The 22894-nt window shown below is 28.3% G+C and overlaps 2 protein-coding genes across 2 annotated transcripts; one reads left to right on the top strand and one right to left on the bottom strand.

Annotated features, from left to right (window-relative positions):
* The first annotated feature begins 702 nt into the window (after positions 1-702).
* Positions 703-4027, top strand: LOC123295921 (polycomb group protein Pc). Its single transcript, XM_044877383.1, has 3 exons — positions 703-970; positions 1708-2119; positions 3210-4027. The coding sequence occupies exons 1-3, from the start codon at positions 908-910 to the stop codon at positions 4025-4027; spliced, it is 1293 nt and encodes a 430-aa protein (XP_044733318.1). The 5' UTR covers positions 703-907.
* An 8827-nt stretch (positions 4028-12854) lies between these two features.
* Positions 12855-22214, bottom strand: LOC123294637 (TBC1 domain family member 9). Its single transcript, XM_044875733.1, has 13 exons — positions 22067-22214; positions 21797-21963; positions 21342-21512; positions 20318-20414; positions 19975-20238; positions 19410-19466; positions 19029-19233; positions 17957-18533; positions 16956-17587; positions 15772-16143; positions 15156-15675; positions 14335-14459; positions 12855-14273 (listed from the first exon to the last, which is right to left on the bottom strand). Exons 1-13 carry the CDS (start codon positions 22108-22110, stop codon positions 14064-14066), a joined length of 3441 nt encoding a protein of 1146 aa, XP_044731668.1. The 5' UTR covers positions 22111-22214; the 3' UTR covers positions 12855-14063.
* Between the last annotated feature and the right edge of the window lie 680 nt (positions 22215-22894).

Here is a 22894-nt window from a genome sequence, read left to right on the forward strand (position 1 = left end):
AATATTTTACGGGGGAACAGCCACTGTATCAATTTATATATGCCTACTTATAAACGTTAATACACTTTGAAGGACAAAGCATTTAATGTTGTAAACTACTATGTAGTATTTACAACATAAATTGTACATAAAACAATGCCATCGAATTTTAACAACATAAAAAAATTAAAATAACATAAAACCTATCTAAAACTATGGAATTTTATTAACAAATTATTAAAGTAATATATATCTAAATAAAATAAATATCCTACATTGTTTTGCAATGTGTTTTAAGGGATGAAAAAACACCCTTATCTATTTTTATAAAAACAATAATTATATCCCTCTTCCTAGTATTTTATAGTACAAAATAAAATATGTTGGGACAGTCTATTATTTAGAAGGGGTGATCCACTAAACACTATACACAAAAGTGTATTCAACATTAAAAAACTAAACTTTCCGATCATACCCGAACTGTTACACGAAGTACTAAAATTTAAATTATTTAAAAATATATGAAGTTTTTTTTTAAGGAAAACTAAAATTGATTCATTTTTTAAATTATATTAACATTTAAATTAATATAAAATATTTTATAAGAAATATTATTTTAACGAATATTAGTTTGATAAATATCATTTTTAAAAGTGGGGAAGAGCATGTTAGAGATGAAATTAGTTAGAAAGAGATAGATAGTGTTAACGAAGGCCAGTAAAGCCAGTTACTAGAGTTGCGTCTAGATGGACGGAATTCTCTTATGTGTTATACCGAAATATCGGTTTTGCGTACCATTTATTTGGTGCATAAATTCTTATGTAAAATCATGTATTTGTTAATATTACAAGTGTATTAAAATTCAATATTCAAATCTGTATTATAATTGTACAAAACTAAAGTGTGATTTTTAATATAAATATCCAACATGGAGTCGAATATGGATCGTGTATATGCTGCAGAAAAGATTATGAAGAAAAGGGCGAAACGAGTAAGTGAAATTTACTGATTGCCAACTTTGAAAACATACAATGACATATTATTACTTATTTTTAATTTTTTGTTTTTATTTTTATGATTATTTAAAAATATTTGTATAAACGTCAGCTGATTTATTTATGATGTTTTCCAAACGAATATTCAAATAAAAACAATAAATTATTTATCATATTTTTATTTTCAATAATTTTTTTAGAAATTTCAATATAAACACACGTTTATTTGAAGAATTTAAAAAAAAAATCATAACATGCGATAAATTAGAACGAAAAATGAATTAATTGCCCTTTAATTTAGCAAATAATGTATAAATTTTATCAAAGCATTTTTCTATATTGGTATTGTTTTGATTTGAAAGTTATACTTTTGGTTCATTGACCAACTCAATTTTTTCTTTATTATAAATCATTTTTAAATACATTAAAATTAAGTATTTTTGTGGAATATTCAAGAACTTAAACATTTTCATAATTAAACAAACTTGTACAAGCTTGGTATATATAAACATAACCTTCAAATTGTATACTTAAATTACCTGTTTCCAATGTTTCGAATAAATCTTTTATTTGATTTGCATTAAATTGTTAGTATTGCATTAAATTAAATTTAAAATTTATTTAATCAAATAGTTTTGTTAAAAAATGATTTGTCTAACATTATGTATTTGTGTAAATATTATTTTAATATCGTAACTTTATGGGATAGTTATTATTGTTATTTTTAATTTAGGGCAAAGTGGAGTATTTTGTAAAATGGAAGGGTTGGAGTTATCGACATAGTACTTGGGAACCAGAGGAGAATATTTTAGATTTACGATTAATTGATATTTATGAGCAAAGTCAAAGGGCAGATCGACCTCCAGCAAAAAGGGGCCCAAAGAAGAAAGAACGGCCACCTGTACAGATTAAGGTAGAGGAAGATCAAGTAGAAGAAGATTCGTCTCAGGATGAACCGTTAATAAAGAGTACTAAAAGCGCAAATGTCTCTCAAGCGGAATCTACTGTTAAACCTGAAGACGAAGATACAAGTCAAGAGTCTGTTGATGAAAAACCAGAATTAACAGATACGAGAGATGATGAAAATAGTAATAGTGGAAGTAGTGACGATGAACAACCTATTGTTCGACGAATAGAACCTGCAGGTAATGGATATTATGAATTTAAAAAAATAATATTCTTATTTTGCGATATGCACGAGCTCTGTCATAATTTTTTTTTAACAATTTACATGTTTACTATAATTGCATCAGAGATTAATCACATTAATGAGAAGGATCTAAACAAAATTTCCCTTCCAAAAAAAAAAGATTATGTAATACACATTTTTTAATAATAAAATTTTGTACTCAACCCAAGTTGGTCGAGTTAATACAGCCTAGAATAACTTAGTCAGGTTTACGAGTAATTTGACCTTGAAATACATCAAAACATTTATTACTTCATTTTTGTGTTACTTTTCCAAAAGTAGATTGAATAATTGATATATGATTTGGCATTTTGGATAATAAAATATAATATTAAACAGGAGTTGATCAGGTTATCATAGCTTGGGTTAACTTGGTCAGGTTTGCTATTTTTTGGCCTTGAAATACATCAAAACATGTATTACTTCATTTTCGTGATTCAATCCTAGGTTTTAAAATTCGTGATTCAATCCTGTGATTCAACCACAGTTGGTTTGAATTTTGGGAACTTATATTTTGAATTTTTATTTCGCGTTTTGGGTATCTGAATTAGCTTGCTTTGATTTTGGAGTGTTTAGTTTTTTTATTTTTTACTTTGGCCACAGGAACGTCGACTTTTTTCAACGATTTAACTCGATGATCTTTCATGTATTAATTATGCTCCGGATACAGGAGCAAAATTTTTGAAGAGAGCAAGCCAGTATTCCATCATACTGATTTGTATTATTTTGCTAGCTTAAAATTAGGCTAGTGCAAATTTAAACCAGTATGATTGCAGTGATATACGTCTAGTAAATTAGTTGGGAGTAAACCAGCAATTTAAAAAATATAACTCATTCTATTTTACTGCGGTGGTTTGATATTTTTTTACTAGCTTGCTGGCTTAATAACTAACCCAATTTTTTTTACGCAAAGTCAGTTTTATTGTTTTGTTGGCTTGAAATACTGACCTCGTGTGTACGGAACATTACTATTCATTATTAATTTCATGGCGGCTCGCGAAATAAGATCATTTTATATTAAAATATCTACTGTTTCTTTTTTATAGGTACTAAACGTAAAGCAGAAGTATTATCCAAAGAATCTGGTAAAATTGGTGTAACAATAACTACCAGTAGTCCTAGCGGAACACACAGTCCACCACCGAATAAAATTCCTCGATTAATTCCAGTCAAACAGTCACCCATATCATCACCTACATCACCGACATTTAATCAACGAGTCAATGGTCGAAGGCCTTCTTCATCAAGTTCTCGGTCAGCGTCAGAAAGAGAACCAACTGAAGAGGCCAGTGAAGCAGTTCCAGCAGCATCTCCTCCTGCAGTTTTAACAGCTACAGCTCCTCGCTCTAATAGTGACAAACGATCAGTGAGTTCACCGGCAGCATTACCGTTGCCTTCCGCAACAAAAGCTGATTCTGAATCACTTCAACAAAACGTACCTAAAAGTCCAGTATCAACAGAAACACCTGATAATGCTAAATCCAGGTTAACTGAAACAAATGGGCATACAGATAAACCTATTGATGAAAAGAGTAACAGTGTAAACAGTGTTAGTAAATTAACTGCTTCCAGTGAAAAACTTCCGATAAACGGACATCATGTAGTATGTAATAATAATAACAATAATAATAATAATAATACAGTGGTAAGTGAGGATAAGGATCCGCCGAGTCCTCCAACAATTGTGAATCATATGTTAACAAGTCCTGGTTCAGATTATTGGTTGGCTAGAAATCCAGTAGCTGATCAAGTATTTATTACAGATGTGACTGTAAATACAGAAACAGTTACAATTAGAGAATGTAAAACTGAAAAAGGATTTTTTCGTGATCGCACTGACTTGACAAAAAATAGTGATATATGACATTTTTTTACAAATTTGTTTTGTATATTAAAAAAAAAATTGTTTTTTTTTCTATTTTTTACTTAATAATATGTATGGTATTGCGTAAGAATATGCAGGATACTGTTGTCAATTTCTCTTGCATTCATATTTTTAATTAAAAAAAAAAATTCGGGAAATAATTGCATTTTTATTTTTCATTTTATGTTAATATTTATTTTAAAAAAAGTTGAATAATGGTTCAGTCACAACAAATTTTTCAGTTCAGTTAAAACTTTTAATTTGCAGCCATATAAATTTATGGCCCTACTCTGATTACTGGTGTAGGATAAAAAAAAAAAAACATTATCAAGTTTTGAAGATTTAATCGAAAATTACGAATCATGAAGTAAAATTTTAAATAAAAATTGTAGAAATATTGTCCTACGAATCAAGAATCTGCATCAAATGAGAAACAAACAAAAGTAGAAAGATACTTCCATAAAAAGCTTCAATTAATTCTCTAAATTTCTTCGATTTCAAGTGAATTATAAAAATTTTAAATACAGATTTGAAGTGATTGAACTGAAAAAAAAAAAAATAAACACAGATATTCGATCTATCTTTTCTAAAAATTAGTGTACAAAGTTTTTTAAAAATTTTCGACGTATCATTAAACAAATTATATATTAGATGCTCTAATATCTGTGACTATTTGTTGATATAAATTTAATTACTAAGAGATTCACAATGTCACTTCACCTAATTCGTAACTTTCAATTCCATGCCTAAACTTTGTATTTTAAACCATTAGTATTAAACAAAAGCTTCTAAAAGCTATGTCCATATTCATTTAAATACTAGATCAAATATCTCGATACTCGAAATGAAATTTATTGAAAATATTGTAGTACTTGGTCTGCTATTTGAATAACCGTGTATTCTCTTGAAGTCAACAATAATTCATTATACTATGTCAATTAATGCCTTCTATTGACAATTACGAATTAGGTCAATTATCCAGCATTAGTTTCTTTATTTGTAGAAAGGTATAAATAAAAATATACAGTGTGTCCTGTGACTCGATGGCCATAATTTAAGGACGTATTCTTTTAAAAATTTTAAATCGAAAGTGCCTTATATACTTTTGCCCGAAATCCTATAGTTGAGGAACTAAGTGCATTTTAAAATTTGACCAATAAAGTAAAGACATTGTTGAAAACGTAGTTTAATGTTAATTATTTTTATAAAGTTGGGCTGCGAGGTCACCAGAACTAGCTTGTATTGACTATTATCTTGGGTACAGATGAAAAGTATAGTGTTTTCAAATAAACCATAAACCAGAGATGAGCTAATTAAAAATATTATGGCTAACAAGAGACGTCTTCAATTCATAAGAAGAGCAATAATTTGTTGTGAGGCAGCGGGAGGATATTTTGAACCAAAACTTTAATTACGTTTGTGTTAGTCATACAAAAATTTTTAATTAATAAAGCATTAAACTACTTTGCGCCACAATATCTTAAATTTATTTGTTAAATTTAATACTGCACATAACTCCTTAACTATTTGGTTTTGGACAAAAGTATATAAGAAAATTTGTCTTTAAATTTCCAAAAAAGCACGCCCTCAAACTATGGCCAGCGAAACACGGGACACCCCGTATAAATTTGACAAATATACGGAATAAAAAATATTTAAAAAGTGCAATTGTTTCCCTTAATTAATCGGCCATTGAAGAATTAGGTAGATTGAAAGCCATTTTTTCTTGTAAATTTGAGACTTATATTTTCAGATATTTAATATATTTAAAACTTTCGTCAGGGTATTAACAATTTCAATTTAATCAATTTTTCTATTTTTCAAAAATTGATTAAGTTTGAATAATATTTATTTAAATAACTGTATTATTTAATTTAAAAAGTATATACAATGTTAATATATAAAATTATGATCAGCAGGCTGATGTTTTTTTTTTTTTTTTCTGAAAAGAATGGTTTGGAAAATATCTTACCAAAATCTTCAATTTTTAAAGATAATTCTCAATATTTTTTCGTTGAATAATTTCCAGAATAAAAATAATGCTTTGAATAGGAGCACAAAAAAATGTTAATGAAATATTATTATTTATTTTAATTGAACATTATTCATGAAACTATTCTAATTATTTATATCTCGAAAATGAATTTTTATTAGTTAAGTAAGACAAAACGTTGTCAGGGAATTTTAATTTCAGTCCGTGGCAGGTAAAATTATGTTAGACAGTTTTCATAGATTTTTCAACAAATTTATTGTAGTACAAAATCATGTTTTAAAAATTTACAAAATCATGTTTTGAAAATTAATATTAATTTTCTCGATTTTTTTAAAGGATTATCAAGTATAATTGAATGAATTTGGCCACTGCTTTCTCGTCTACAATAATGTTTATCTAATTATTTTTCTTAAAAAATGACTTTATAGCAAAATACCGTTCAATATTTGAAAATTTCACAATTTTTTAACTTCTTATTTTTCAAAATCTCAATTAGTTATACCGTAAATAACATTGGAAAATTATTTATATTACAGTCGAAAATTGAAATTTATAGAATTTTCGAATATATATTTATATGGGTACTGTAAAAGTATCTTAGATTCTTATTAAATGGAAAAAATCGGAGATTTTTAACCGTAATCAAAGATTAGTGCAAAAATTTCAACACCATTTTGATTCCGACTGAACAATTATTTTGAATTTGAGCAAAATTTTATAGATTCTGCAAGAAAAACGGAAATAGAATACGACGAAATATTTATCAAAAAACAAAAAATTGTGATCATTTTGATTTTTATACTTAAATTCCTAACGAAATAAGAAAATTATTACTCGGCTATATTTGACAATGACAGTATTTTATTGGAAATTATTCTAAAAACAATCACAAAAATTTATTTTAAAAATATTAAGAATTATTTTTATTTTATTATTTCAAATGAAAGTGAATTCAATTGCAACAGGGTAGATTTTAATAACGTTTATTTGCATCTAAATCATAATGGTGCTAATATTAAGAAAAAAACTACACACAAGTAAATCATGAGGGCTTTTTTTGATTATTATTTTATTTGAACAAATGTTTTAATTAAACAGAAAATATTTTTCCAAATTTGTAAATTTTAATTGTAAAAATGCATACTTACTATTTATATTTATTGTACTGAATTATTATTTTTTGTATTAATTTATAAATACTTTTTGTTTTTGTGAATCCAGTAAATCGATTCCATTATTTTATATTTTGAAATTATCGTATTTTGGAAATTTTAATATATTACACACAAAATCATACACAAACACAATTTATACAGGGTGTAAAAAATGGTTGGTCACATACATATTCGTATTTTGATTTAAGTTTTTTTATTTTTATCTTTTATTTTGAAGATAAAATGAACGAAATACATTTTTAAATCGTTCAAGAAATGGATCGGATCGTTTACGTTTCAAAATCTACATATTTAAGGACGTTCATTCGCCAACCTGTTTTGATATGTGCGTTTATAGGAAAACAGTACGTAAATTTTAAAGAATTTTAAAATAATAGATTATTGATAATTTTTTTGGAATTCTGTTAAAAGTTTAAATAATTATTTATTGGTTCAAGTTTCAAATGTAATATAGTTGTTTTACAATTAGATATTATTTTTTGATAAATATAAATTTATAACACCCCTCTTTCTGCAACGGGGGTTGAACAGATTTTGATAAAACATTTAAAGAACCGTCGCTAAAAAACCTGCATTCAAATATTAAAAAAAATTCAAATCGGTTTACCCGTTTAAGAGCTACGGTGCCACAGACAGGCAGAGATATATAGCAGTCAAACTTATAACACTCCTCTTTTGCGACGGAGGTTAAGAAATAGGAAAATTAAGTAAGTATGATGATACGCTCTTGTTAAAATTTGTTGAGTTTTTTTAACCCTTATGTGAGTGACGAGGCACCCGGGTACCTTTTGCATTTTCAATTAAAGGAAATAGTATATTTTACGCATTTTAAATAGTTGTGGTTTCCTAAGAACTTTTAACTTTTTATAAACCATATATTTTTTTAATGATTTGACCCCGTCAACAACTTCAAAATTTTTTGAAGAAGCTAAAACATTTTTTATCCCCAGAATAGAGTGGCAAGTTACTGGGTACCTTTTGCATTTTCAATTAAAGGAAATAGTATTTTTTACGCATTTTAAATAGCTGTGGTTTCCTGAGAGCTCTTTTTGTATATCATATTTTTATGGTTTGGTCCCGTCAATCCATTTACTATATTTTGAAGAAGCCAAAATATTTTCATTCCCGTAATAGCAAGGTAACCGGGTGCCTTCACTTTACTACTTAACTATTAATAAACATAATTTGATTGTTTATATTATATCACCGATATGATGGTACCCAGGTGCCTCGTCACTCCGATGAATTTTTTTTTTGTCATTCACATAAGGGTTAACAATGTGATGAGTACACTAGAAATGTGACTTACTATTGCAAGTACCTTGCAATTAAGCATATTATAGATCTAATAAGAAAGTTTACTTTTTGATAAAATCAAACAAACTTTCAAGTTTTTGTCAAACGAATATGTATGTTTATTGACCAACTATTTTTTTAAAATCCTGTTTGTATATTTGTAATAGATTATTTTTATATTGTATTATCAATAGGAAAATTCAGATATTAGACAAATTCCCAGATTGGTACGTATTTTATATGAGTAATAAGAAAAAGAGAGGGGTGGAGCTGTGAAAAATTTTGTGTGTGTGTGTGACCGAGACGATTTAAATTATCGTTTACGTAATGTTATTTAATAAAGAAGTTACTCGTGGGTTATTTTTTAGTATACTCAGTTAATTTTACGTACCTATGAACGTTAAGGTAATTTTTCCCTTATGTGTATAAATACCGTGAAGCGAAAACAAAAATTTGTTCCTTCAGTAAAAACTTATTTATATATTTTTATTTATTTATTCTTGATTTGCCTCAATATATGTAAAATTTGATCGCTTTTTTCTCCAAAACCAAAAGAAATATATTATTTTTAAATACCAAAAAAGTGTCTCACCCACTAGAGTGGCAACTTCATTCGTTCCTTTTCGTTCTCGTGTACATTTAACAACATTGCATTCTCTGTACAATATACTATTATGAATACTATTTAATTTATTCTTGTTTGTTTTCGCTTCACGCTAATATAGTTACATCCATTTAAAAGTGGAGCGGTCTAATAAAAATATTGTATTTCTATTTGAAATTAAGTTTATGTTGATTGCTACTATAATGTCTGACTCGATTTTGTTATTGTTTAAAGAACGCATCTGATATTTTAAGACTAATTAGACAAAACCTGTTCAACATACGACAATTTATATGGAGTTTTTTCGTATTGGTCTAAGAGCCAATGGCCGGTAAACTTACGATATTTTAATAATATCTATATTTTCGTCAGTTACTTTCGTACAATTGCCGTTCATAAAATGGTAACTCATTTTTCGAATCGGTGATACCTGTTGAGAAAAACACATTAGAATGGCGTAAAACTCCGACTGATATCAATGTTGTAGTAACAAATCTACCAATTGGATATTTTATGATATTCTATTATGGTTAGTGAAAAGAATAGTGGCATATCACTAGTTAGACAAATGGGTCCCCATTTCATGTACGGCAAGTATAAGGTTTGATAAAATATCGTAAGTCTGCCGACCACTGACTCTTAGACCATATTGATTGCTTACTAATGATTATTTTCGAGAAAAATGGGAGAGTTATAGTACAGAGTGTAGTCTCCATGGGTGCATAATTCTGAGTGGTTCGTGTAAACCACCGTACTCGTTTAACGACATCTGTATTTGAGGTCACTGTAAGCTATCCAGCTCATGCACCCAACTTATACTCGTCAGATATTTTTCACGTTCCACAATCGCTATACAATCTAATATTTCTGTGACTTCTTAAAAAGAAAGCAATTTGTAAAAGCAATATAAATGTATGTTGACTCTATTGAAGTTGAATAAAAAAAACACTGAACTACTCTTTGTATTATCTCAATTCCGATAAATAGGAAAATCAGTTTTCTATCGAATAGAATAAAATTCTCAAGATTAGCAATCAAAGTTCACTAATAAAATTCTAACAATTTAATTTATGTGTAAATGTTAACGTTGCGATTTGGTTTAATATTGCCCCTATGTATTTTTTAAATACAAATCACGAAAAACTTCAAATTTTCCCTCACACTGTATTCTGCATAATCGATTGAATTTTTAAAGATCCCATTTTTAAGTAAGTGATGTTTAAATGTGTACATATGTAATATAAATTTTTTGTAAAATAAAAATTATAAATAGTATGTAGAATTTGGAATGTTTTTATTTTTATAAATAAACCTGAACTACAAATTTAGAATTAGATATTTTTCTTAAAATTTTAAGGATTTTCCATTTAAAATGATTCAACTGAAAAAATTTGTGTAGATATGCAATTTTTTTTTATTAATTGATTTTATGACGTTTGTGTGATATAATATGAAAGACGTGCGGAAATTACATTTTTTTTTATTATTCGACTACGAATAGATTGGATTCAATAAAATCGATAGTAATAATTGGGCATTAAGCAACACTGCAAATACAATTTCGCATTCGCATCATACATATTACACAAGTTGCCATAAAATACACTTTGAAATAAAATTTTTATGACATCTCTTACACAATTTCAGTTCTATCATTTTAAATGGAAAATTCTTTATTTTGATAAGCGCCTTGTCTACATTTAATACAGACGCTACAGTCACAAATCTGTGGCACAGAGGTCAACCGCCTTATGAAAACCTTGGATGAGATTTGCTACTTTTGAAGATCAGTATTGATTTTCATTTTCTCATTTACGTGTAATTACACAAAACTAATCTTAAAATATAAAAGAGTTTAAGACAACACCAAGTTATGGCTCCTTCAATTCAGCACGTGTTCAATGAAAACGGAAGCCGTAGTACTCAACCACTTTAGAAACACTGTGCGAAGTATACTAAACACACAAGTAAGAATCCTGAGCCTTGAATGAAAAAAAAAAAAAAAAAAACATAACTAAACATTCCAGATTTTGAAATTCGTTTTTTCTGTATTTGTAGCTCTAGTTTCCGTACAAAACGGCTTTGTAGCGATTGTCGAAATGTCATTTTGAAGCCCTTTTTACGGTCTCATATCATATACTTTCTGGAACTAAAGTCAATTTGGGGTCTGTAAGTAACAGAGCCAATTAAACTAAAATTCGAAGGCAAGTAAGTCAAAACAACGTTATTAAAATGTCCGTGGTCAAAAGCTACGCTCTAATTGCTCTTTCTTATACCTTTAGTACTCCATCCATATATCGATTATAATATATTATTTTACATAAAAAGTAAATTAAGCGATAAAACAGTAAGAATAAATATAAAAGGTATGCTTAGATCATATATGGGGAGAGCGCTGAAGGTGTCGTCGCCATTTGTACCTTTTAAATACGACCATTAAATATGCTAATAGAAAAACAATTTGCATATATAGTATCTCCTCAAAATTTAACCAAATCTCACATACAACACCTTTTATTCACGTTAAAAAAAATTACACATCATGTTCTTGATTTTTATAGTTTTTTATTTTAAAAATACTAATTTAATAAAAAGCTATTAAAAAATATTGAAATACAACTATTAAAAAGCTAATTAATTATTACAATAGTTCTGTACAAATGCCACACAAAATAAACAACTTTAACAATTTTTCTTGGAACAATTGAGTTCTTCGTAATTAAAAATATTGCACACATTTTTTTTTATATGAACAAGGAATTATATTATTAATTCAAATACATGAATTTTTTTATATTTACAATAAACGAAAATAGTTTTAAAATTGGGTACATTTTTCTAATTAAAAATATTTATTTTTCTTATTTATAATATTTGTTTTACTCCGGCATCTGATTCTGAATATCATCAGACATAGAAAGTGGGATAAATTAAAAACTGTTTGACCTCTCATAACCCGGTTGAATTTACTAAAAAAAATCGTATTCCGCTACATTGTATCGATTTTTAACGTATTGTCCGATCAAATACAAATTGGTAGTATTCACACGAAATTATTATCTTTTTATTTCGATTTTTATATTTGATTTATTTTGTTTAGGTAAAACTTTAGGAAAGAATTATCTAAAATCTAAAAAAACGTAAACAAACAAATATTAGGTCCCACTAACTGTTCTCCTCTTTTTGAAGATTTAATAATAATTCTAATGGATAATATGTAGAAATATTTTATAAATTTATATATCCAAAAGTATATTTAAAAGATAAGTTTAATTTTTTGTTATATTCCTAAAAATTTAAGTAATTTAGAGCATCTAAGGTAAATTTTATGCGCATTACATTGTACAGTAAAGTCTTCAAATAAAGGAAAAATTTTTCAATGCCAGAATTAATAGTACAGGAGACAGTATAAGATCGACCTTCACCCATCTGATAACCAGGTGAGACATATTTTGTTTGAAAAAGGTATCATAGGCGTGTTTATCAATCAATAAAATTTCATAGAAAATATATCTCATCTGGTTATCAGATGGGTGAAGTTCGATCTTATTCCGTCTCTTAGACTATAAAATAAAATTAATAGAAGTTTATTTATAATTATTTTTGTAGATTATTATATAAGATTTTTCATCAGTTGGGAAAGTTTTATTGTATTTAAAATAAAAATGGAAGTAAGGTAACATTTATTTTTTTAGAAAAAAAAAATATATTGCAAATTTTTAGTATACATAACAGTTATATTATATTTGTATTCCGAGAGTCAGGCGTATACATATTTTTTGAAAAAATTCCATTCCTTAAAATGGGCTATTTTTGAAATAAGCAAAAATTACTCCCATTATCCACTAATTATTGCACAACTATTGGATTTATAGATTATTTTAAAAACATTTACCTCTATTATTACTTTAAAAAACGCTCCGTATGTCCCGTTCTTAGTTTTAATTAATTTTTCATGTTGCGGGAAAATCAACTTTTGTTCCCAAGAAGGCTGCTTTTAAGGTCAAAAATAGTATTACTATCAAACGCATGATTATCTATATATCCCATGCATGAATATTTATACGTCTGGCTCTGATATTATTACTATTCAAGAGTAAATGTTACTTTTTAAAGACGTTCAAGAAAACAGAAAATTATGAAATATTATTTATTAATAGAAAATGATAAAATAAAAATTATTTAGACGATAAAAGTAACTAAAGAAAAGTACACAGTTTATTTGTCACAGTTTTTCATCAAATGAGGACAATTGTACATAGAAAATTATGTTGAAATTCGTACATATCTCCCGTTCAAAAAAACGCACCACACTACAAGAAACTTATGTAAAAATCGATTTTGATAAGGGGTGTTCAGTAAAATGTTTCTAATAATATCCATTTTACTATCTACGTTAACACCGATTTTTTATAAAGATTAGCTAACAACATATATTAAAATTTCTACATACTCTATTCGAAATTGAGTTTCTTGTAGGTTGGTGCGATTTTTTGAATGGCCCGTACATAACTCTAAAAATACTGAGACTTTATAAAATAATAATAAAATGTTTATATTTTTATTCTTTATCTAAGATTCTAGTTTTAAAAATTCAGTTTTTAACCTCCGACGCAAAAAGAGGGGTGTTATAAGTTTGGTCGGTATGTGTGTGTGTCTGTTTGTGGCATCGTAGCTCCTAAACAGGTGAACCAATTTTGATTTTTTGTTTGTTTAAAAGATAATTTAATCGAGTGTTCTTATCTATGTTTCGAGAAAATCGGCTCACTTTGGAGAGAGCTACGAGGAAGAGGCCGCATTAGTCAGGGAGTTTCTTAAATTTTGTAAATTTCATTTGTGAATGACTAACAACTAAGCAATATTGAAATTGTTTAGGTACTATAAATTGAAAAAAAAACTTAAAAGGTATAAAGTACAATTTAAAAAATGATAATATTTACTGTAGAATACATAATCAAGAAAGAATGATTAAACAACCAAAACAGGTGTTTCTGATATACTACTTAATCGATTAAAACGATGACTTCGAAAATGTTGAATACTTTCCGATAAATTGATCCGCTTTGAGAAAAATTCTGATATTGGACCAGATGTTAAAGCTGTAGCTAAAAATTGTTCAACTGAGATATTCCATTGAGGTTCGACTTTTGAATTTGGATTTCCATTTTTATCGGGAATCTGAAATACCATTAGATTTAAAATGTATTCAAATATTTTACTTTTGTTGTTAATAACTTACATCCTCTGGTGATATTGCGATACAGCTGTTTGCTGCAGTAGCCACTGCGAATAAACTATCAGTGGATTCATCGCGTTCTGAAGAAAATTTTTTACCTACGTCTCCCAATTGTAGCAATAAAGTTCCTACAAAAAATTTTGAATAAATAAATAAACAAAATTTTTATATTGTTCTCAAAATGATATTTTTGACAACGGTAATGTTATCCTGATTATTTATGAAACGATTGAATCATTATTTCTATTAATCGTTAAACATTAAGCCTGTTCGACAATGAAATTCGTATGTTGTTTGTCGGACGCATAGAAAACTTTCAAATTTCCCACCCAAGGTTAGGTTAGACCACTACTCCATGAATCATTTGGAGCAGTTTTAGAACAGAAGGTCTTGTAGCACCACAAGTGTGTTCCTATCTCCCTCTAAGATTGGCTTTTTTATCGACTCCACGATCCCCTGAAATGTCTCTGTGCCCTGGTACCCATATATATGAGAGTGTTGAGTCTTATGCGCTATTCGATAAATCTGTTAATAACCGTTACTTACGCTTTGATACAAGCTACAGTAATTCGGCAAATCGGAATAATATCCGTAAATCTAGATTTTCAGGGAAAACCCAAAATCTACCTTCCTCTGTAACTTAGATCCGTCGGTATAAAATAGCTCTTTGCCCTTTGCCCAGGCCCTTTGCCTTAACCAAATTTTCACCCTATTCCTCTTCCCACCCAATAAACAATTTCAATTGTATACTAGGCTTTAAAGATCAAAAATATAATGGTCTTAATATTATGATATATAAATAAAAAACAAAACCAATATCATACCGACAGTGGCAATGCTATCCTGTTCTTCGCTTTGATCGTGGAACATGTCATACAATGTCATCCATAAAATGTTAAAATGTACTTGTGACATTTTTGGTACTGTTTTCAGATCAATCTTACTTTCTCGAGATTCAGCTATGGCTCTTAAGCCACAAATACTTTTCATATTCCAACATTCACCAGATCCTGCTTGACAAGGTGTGGTACAAGAAGATTGTGGTAACGAAGGTATTAATGGTGTACTTGGTGTAAGCATATCACCTGCACTTATTGCATTTTCTGGAGACTCTTGTAATGGCACTGTAGTTGAAATATTGAAAAAATCTGTAGCCTCAGCAGCTACTTCAGCTTCACTTGGTGACTTTGTGGGCGAATCGAAATCTGATGCCGAAAGTAATGGAGGTAAATGAATAATAAATAGTAGTTTTAATCTTTGAGTCATATCTGCTGCACAAATTATTCCGAAAATTGTACCCACTTCTCTGAAGTTTAAAAATCCATCGTTATCACTATCCATTAACTAAAAAAGATCAATAAATATCAGATAAGGCTAAACAAATAAAATTTGAAAGTTTGATTCTTTTAGAAAAGTAAAAAAAAAAAAAAAAACACTTACTCGGAATAAACGAGTAGCAATTGTTTCAGAGTGTATTCCTTTGCCCCACGGTGAAATTCCCAAAAATAATAAACGGAAAAATTCAAAATCAACTTTATACGCTTCATATGGATACAGTGGATCATGTTTATCTGTATTATGTCGTCTTTGTGCTAATAATTCTTCACGTATAAGACCTAGTAAATCTTTTAGTTCATCTTGTGTAAAGTATCCATCATTAGCAACAATTCGAATTGCATTTTTTTCAATGCCTTCCTCCAAATTTTGTACTACCAATAGTTTATGTTTGAGTCTTTGTCGTTCAATCGTGCTTGTTGCAAGAAATCCAAATCGACTGTACGCTTCATATATTAAAGTATGAATTGAAATACTCTGTAACCAAAAAAGGAAACATTACTTAGAATGCCAAAGTAAAGATATTCTAACAAACATAGAAATTGCTTAAAATTTTTATTATTTTATAGTTAAGAAGTACAGGTTTTCAAGCGTATTAAAATATCTAATCATATCTATCTGCATCTAATCATCTAATTTCAAAGCTTAAGTATAACCAAAATTAAAAAAAAATACATTATAATAAAATTTTATCGCAATCGTGTTAGAGATATTAAAATGTTTCTCTCAATGTACTCCTCCACCCCCTTGATTATTGATTATTTGTTGAGATATATCCTGTAAACGGTGTTCCGACTTGTTTTTTAAGCTTAAATAATACTCTTATACTTTTTAAAAATTCATAACGAAAGGAGGTGCTATACCATTTATGCATACAAATGAAATTTAAAAGCTCTCACCAAACTGAACCAATTTTCTTAAAACTTAGTTAAGAACTAAATGATACCCTGCCTCTTCCTCCTAAGTGAGACTCATCCCACTCTGTTATACTCCACCCCTTTTAAAATATTCCTATATCCATGAGACAGACACACACACGCACATAGCGGTCAAACTTATAAAAAAGTATTGTTTAAAATAAACGGCTAAAATAAGAACTAATATCAGTAGTATTTAACATTTTCTTTATAAGACACACACACACCCATATGACATGAGAATAATATGAAAACAAAATGACAATTTCTTGACATGAAGCACACTCTAAAAGAATTATAATTTCATACTATAATTTTTCCAATTTGTTTTTTATTAAACTAATGAAAATATTATTAAAATTATTGACTTACTTTAACAAATTTTTGGGTAACATAACAACTTCGTAATGCACCACCACCTTCTTCATTGTAAACACCACTTAAGAAATTAGCTAATAATTGCATAGCCTCACCATCATCTCTACATGTTAATAATTTTGTTTTATTCCATTCTAAAATTGTTAACGCTACTTGAAAAATAACTTTAGCACCATCATAAAAGAAACAATCCATAATATTTACAGCACTTTCATATGGCATCACACTTAAAAATATTGTTAAAAACCATGATAACGATATCATTTTAATTAAACCTAATTGATCTAAACGATCATGAAGTCCTTTTAAGTGTTCAGATACTAAATCATTTAAAACACCTTGATCCACTTGAGCGCCAATTACACGTGTATTATAATAATATGGTAGTAAGTTCTCACATAAGAAAGCTAGCTGCCAAAATGCTTCCTCTTCTGAACAATATATTAATAATACGGATGCAACAATATTCATTGCTTGACAATAACCAATTTGTGGATTACGCCATGCGTATGCGGATAGAACTCGTCGTAATGCATCGATACCAGTTTTTGTTTGAAACGCTGGATGTTCAGGTAATGAACGATGTAGATCTCTTTCAATTTCATCATTAGCAATGGATTGCTTTCCTGTAAGGTAAAAAAAACATAGTTCAATTAAATGATTTTAAATTTTTTCTTAACCATATTTCACATCGAAGAAACTTATGGCACTTGAAAACCCAAATAAAACTGTATGATAATAATGGGTCCGTTTAAATAATGGATCGCGACTTTGACGCGATCAATGATCAGCCAATAAGAAATGTTTTGTTGTAAGTAATTTTGAATGACAATCAAACCCAATCACATTAGTAAAGATACTGAATTAGGGGAATATACGATTTTTAAGAACATCAAAATATGTTAGTAAGAAATACGTTCTGGATGGTCCAATCTAGAACCTGAATATAGTAATTATAACATCAGTTAACAAAATATTAAGTAAATGTTGTATACCTAAAGACTGTTCGACTAAAGTTTGATATAATCCTGGATTCATTGCCATTTCATTTAAAGCGCCTGAAAACGACAACCAAACTTCACCTCGTAATCGATCTGGTACACCTTGCAGTATTAATTTTGCTGTCTCAGTGGTTCTATAAATACTAACACCTCGGCCATATTCTTCAAAATGATCAATCCACAATTTTTCTTTTTTAGCTTGTATTTCAGATAATTCTTTCGTATTATCTAACGGATACAATGTCATTAACGGCGGTTGTAATTTCCATGGTTCAGATGGTTTCACTTCATCACAATGACTAATAACACTTGAACTACTGGCACTACTTCGTAAACTCAAATTATCACCACCCAATTGTGGTTGAATTGTTGATAATTTTGTTCGTGATAATAATTCAGATATTTTTTGTACAACAAAATCACGATCATGTATTTGTGCAAATAGAAAGCTTGAGACATAAGTTGTTATTAATATTGCATTGTCACTTTCTGATTTTGTATTGCGATTTTGAACACTTTCAGCCAAACGTACGTCCCGTAGTGGAATTACCAAAGATACCAATTTTTTTACCTAGGTTAAAAAATTAATTTTAAGTTTTAAATATTTAATATACAATACCAATGTACATAACGAATTCTCTAAGCATTTGCAGTTATTCGATGCAGAATCAACTTTGTCAAAGCGGAAAAAACAAGCATTTAAAATCCGAAAATTTTTTGAGTGCAAAGGCTTTAAGTGGTTTAACTTGGGATATTTTTCTCAGATATTTGTCTAAAATTTCTGTTAGAATTTTGTTTCGTTTATGTTTAGACAATAGAAGTAATAACGTTTCTCATTTCACTCACATCCCTTCATCAACTTGAAAAGAGCTGATGATTTTCAAACGGCTGAAAAGGGGCCCAGAAAATTACATTGCCTAAGGGCCATGACATGGTTAATCCGATCCTGACAAACAGGAATAATTAAAAACTTTTAAAAATATTAAACAATCAAATCGTCAATAAATTATGCAATAAACCACTTTTCATTTAGAAAACTTATAAATTTTTAAAATAATATATTTACCCGACTTTCAAAACATATGAAATTCTGTGACAAATACAAACAACCCCATATATACTTTCTATTATATGGTGTCCACAATGTTGCTTCTGTAGTTCCATCTAATTTTTCAACAAACGGTAAACGAAATTTTATTCTATAAGTTTCGGAATGTTTTTTCGCGTCCAAATCACGCTTTAGGAATGAAGGCTTCTTTGGAACATTTTTACTAAAAATATTTAAATTAAAATAATTTAATGCAATCATGATGTTGTATTATTTTTTTTTAATGCGCATGTGATATAAGATGGTATAATTTGTTTTTGTATGATTCATGTTAATGAGAAATACGATAGAAAGTTTTTGATGAATCACAATCTTTTATATTGATTTTAAATTACAAACCTGAGCTTATTTAGTAAATCTCTGTCTTCACTAAAACCGCCTTTGTCATCAATTATCCTTAAAAAAAAAACATTTCAATATTATATACAAATTTTAATTAATTCAACTTGGAAATTAAAATTTTCAGTTAAGTTGTAATTTATCCATCGCCAAAAGTAGTACCGGACTAAGTATTAGACAGATTAAACGACTACATATGTAAGTAAATTTGTACGAGAAGGGCACCACAAGGGCGTTGCAAGTTGATTTACGTAGACAAAAAGGAAGAAGGGAAAGACTAAAAAGGAAATAAAAGGGGAAACAAGACAAATTTTTATGAGAAGGGCATCACAAAAAGGAGCTCTAAGGGCCCCGACATAGGTTATTCCGGCACTGACCTGAAGGTAGGGTAAAATACAATAAACTACTCTTAAATTCATTTTGGGAATATTTTTTCGAAAACTACAACTGTGAAATGAAAATCTAATTTTTTGGTGGCCGGATTGATTTCGACTAATAAACTCAACTAAACTGAAAAATTTTGATACCAAAGTTGAAATGATTAGACTTAAATCTGCGAACTTACTGTTTCATAGCTAAGTTAACAATTTGTTGCATTAACTGAAAAGTTTCATTTTTGTGCATAAACATAGAAAAATAATGTACTTTATCACGAGTCGCAATTTGTATTGATTCAGGAAAAAGTAAACTATTTGTTGATTCTAGTTGTGTTACATCCGACCATCGTATTACTAATTTTGTTTCTTTACCTAATATATATGAATGAAAACATGCATGATTTACAGTCATATATAACCAACCTTGTCTTGGCACTTTACTTTTCCAATAGCTACAAGGTATCATAATGAATTTAAAATTTTAATCAATCATTATCAATTATTATTATTACATATTATTCTACAATATACCTGCAAGAATAATAATTTACCAACTTCTCATCAACAGGTAAATTAAAAAGTCGATGAAATTTTTCGGATGTACTTTTAAACTCTTCTGTATCTTCATCTATAAATGCAAACAAACAGTTAAATGAATTTTGTTGTTGATTAGACAATAAGAGCTGACCGAAAAATTTTGAGATTTGCTCAAATAAAAGCATATTTTTTGAAAAAATTTCGAGTATCTAAAAAACCGATATAAATTTTTTAGTTTAGAGGAAGTCTGTTTAGATATAAGAAAGATATTACTTTGATAACTTATTGTACAGCTCGCGCTTGGATACAAAATGATTTTTTCCGGAATCAGTGTTTAAATTAAAACTGGGGAAAAAATTATACAGTAACCTTATATGTTCAAAATTTTACAGTCAACTCTGGTACCATAATAGGGAATATTCATGAAATTTCAATTTGGTTCAAATATTTTTCTTCCGTAACTTTAATGACTGGACATTTCAACTAAACCATTATTTTAGTAATTAATATCTTTTTAATTACTTAAAATTTATTGATGAAAGTACAAATTCAGTGAGGGCATTTAAAAATTTTTAAAACGGCAATTCAAATTTTTTTACGGACGTGACTACAAAGTACGGGCTTGTCAAACTTGTTGACATATTGTATGATATTAATTACTTACATTTTATATGGTATTTCATTAAAGTATACTATTCTACGGCTTTTTATTAGAAAATTTAATAATAACGAGTGTAAATTCTGTGTTGTAAATTCATTTTTTTAAAGTGTAAATTATACATTGAACTGTCAAAAATTGACAGATCACGTACTTATACGTCATCAACAGAGAGCGCAAAAAAACTGCGTTTAAATATCTCAAAATTATAATGTATTTTAAATATTTGTTTACACTTAAATACAGCATTTTTAAGCAGTATTTATATTTTTTACTTTATTATAACGGTGTAAACAATGAATTAAAAACATTAAAAAAATACATGAATATTTCCTATTATATTTTTTTTACAAAACAAACCTTCAATACATGCTGGGTCTTGATTATTTGCAATCATTGATCGTATTTTACAAAATACAAATTCTGATATTTCATCTTCGCTATCAAATGAGTGTAACGTCTCCGAAACATTACTAAAGAGCCATTCCCAATCACGTAATATCTCATCTTTGTGTAATGCACAAGCGATAACTGGAATTAATATTCGGATATTACAGATTTTATAAAACTTGTTAATTAATATTGGTTTGGGGGTAATGATAAAATGTATTTTGATATTAATGTATATCTATTGTAAATGAGATATATATCAGTAAAGTGAATAAAACCAATAAAATTTTATTTGAAGCCTGTCCTTGAAAATAAACGTTATCAGTTTCATTGCATGCCATAAACAAAGCTATTAAATAAAAAATAATAGTGATCGGAGAAAATATTTAATAGAAATGAATATAAAGCTGTGAAAAATATAATACCATAGTAAACTTCTGAGGATGGTGTTTGATGTAAAATTCTATACGGTGGTGGTTTTTTATCAAAAACACTATCTATCGTGCCAACTAAAAGCGATGATAAACTTTTTGATTTGCCATGCCCTTTACGATGTTGCAATACAAAATAAAGTGTTGATTCCTCTGTTTCCCTAAAATAAGAAAATATGATTTTAAAATTTTATTACGATTCATATTATTATGGGACTACAGTGTCTATTGTCATTATCAGCTGGAATATGTCAAATTACGTACCAAAGAGCATTTGCTAATAATACTTCTTCTGGTTTCACCCACATTTTATACAAAATATACACAATTTTTAAAAATATTTAATTCTATTTGTTTACATTATGCAAATTTTTAAATAATATTTCCACAATTTATTATACATAATTTATTATTTGTTTAGTTATATATTATTTTTATGTCACTAAAATTGTATTACTAATGCAACTGTGATAACAGAAATATTTTTTTGGTTCTATTTCTATTTGGCTGACCTCTGTAATCGTCTCTTTTAAAGTCCCACATCTTTGATGGGTACTCAGAGAGAGAGAAGAAAAAGTTGGTATTATACTGATATTCATTTTTACTTGTACATACACTCTATAGATGACACTACTAATGTTATTAAAAACAAGTGAAAACAAACAGTTAACTGAGTTAATTGTTAAAATATTCTGTATAGATAGAGTTGAATATCAGTGTCTGCATCATTTTTATAAATTAAAAAAGTTTAAAAATTCAACTCATTTATAGCGTTGGAAATGGACTAATTAAGTGATTTTATGAATCAATACCAAAATTTTGATCGTATCATGAATAATTTTAAAGGTGCGATTTCACTTGACGTTAGTTATTAATCCAATGTTGATAATAGATGAATTTGACTGGTCCGTAACTAGGGCGTGGCAAAGGAGATACCCGCCACTGGCTAAAGTTAGAGAATTCGATTTTTTTGATAACACAGACAAATTTGATACAATTTTATTAGAATTTTTTTTGAAACCTACTAATTTTGGGTCATTCTTTTCAGCTGTGATGCCAATTTTTCCTTAGCTATCACTGATGTGCTAATTT

This window comes from Chrysoperla carnea, chromosome 3 (genome assembly GCF_905475395.1).
Source record: "Chrysoperla carnea chromosome 3, inChrCarn1.1, whole genome shotgun sequence".
NCBI lineage: Eukaryota > Metazoa > Arthropoda > Insecta > Neuroptera > Chrysopidae > Chrysoperla > Chrysoperla carnea.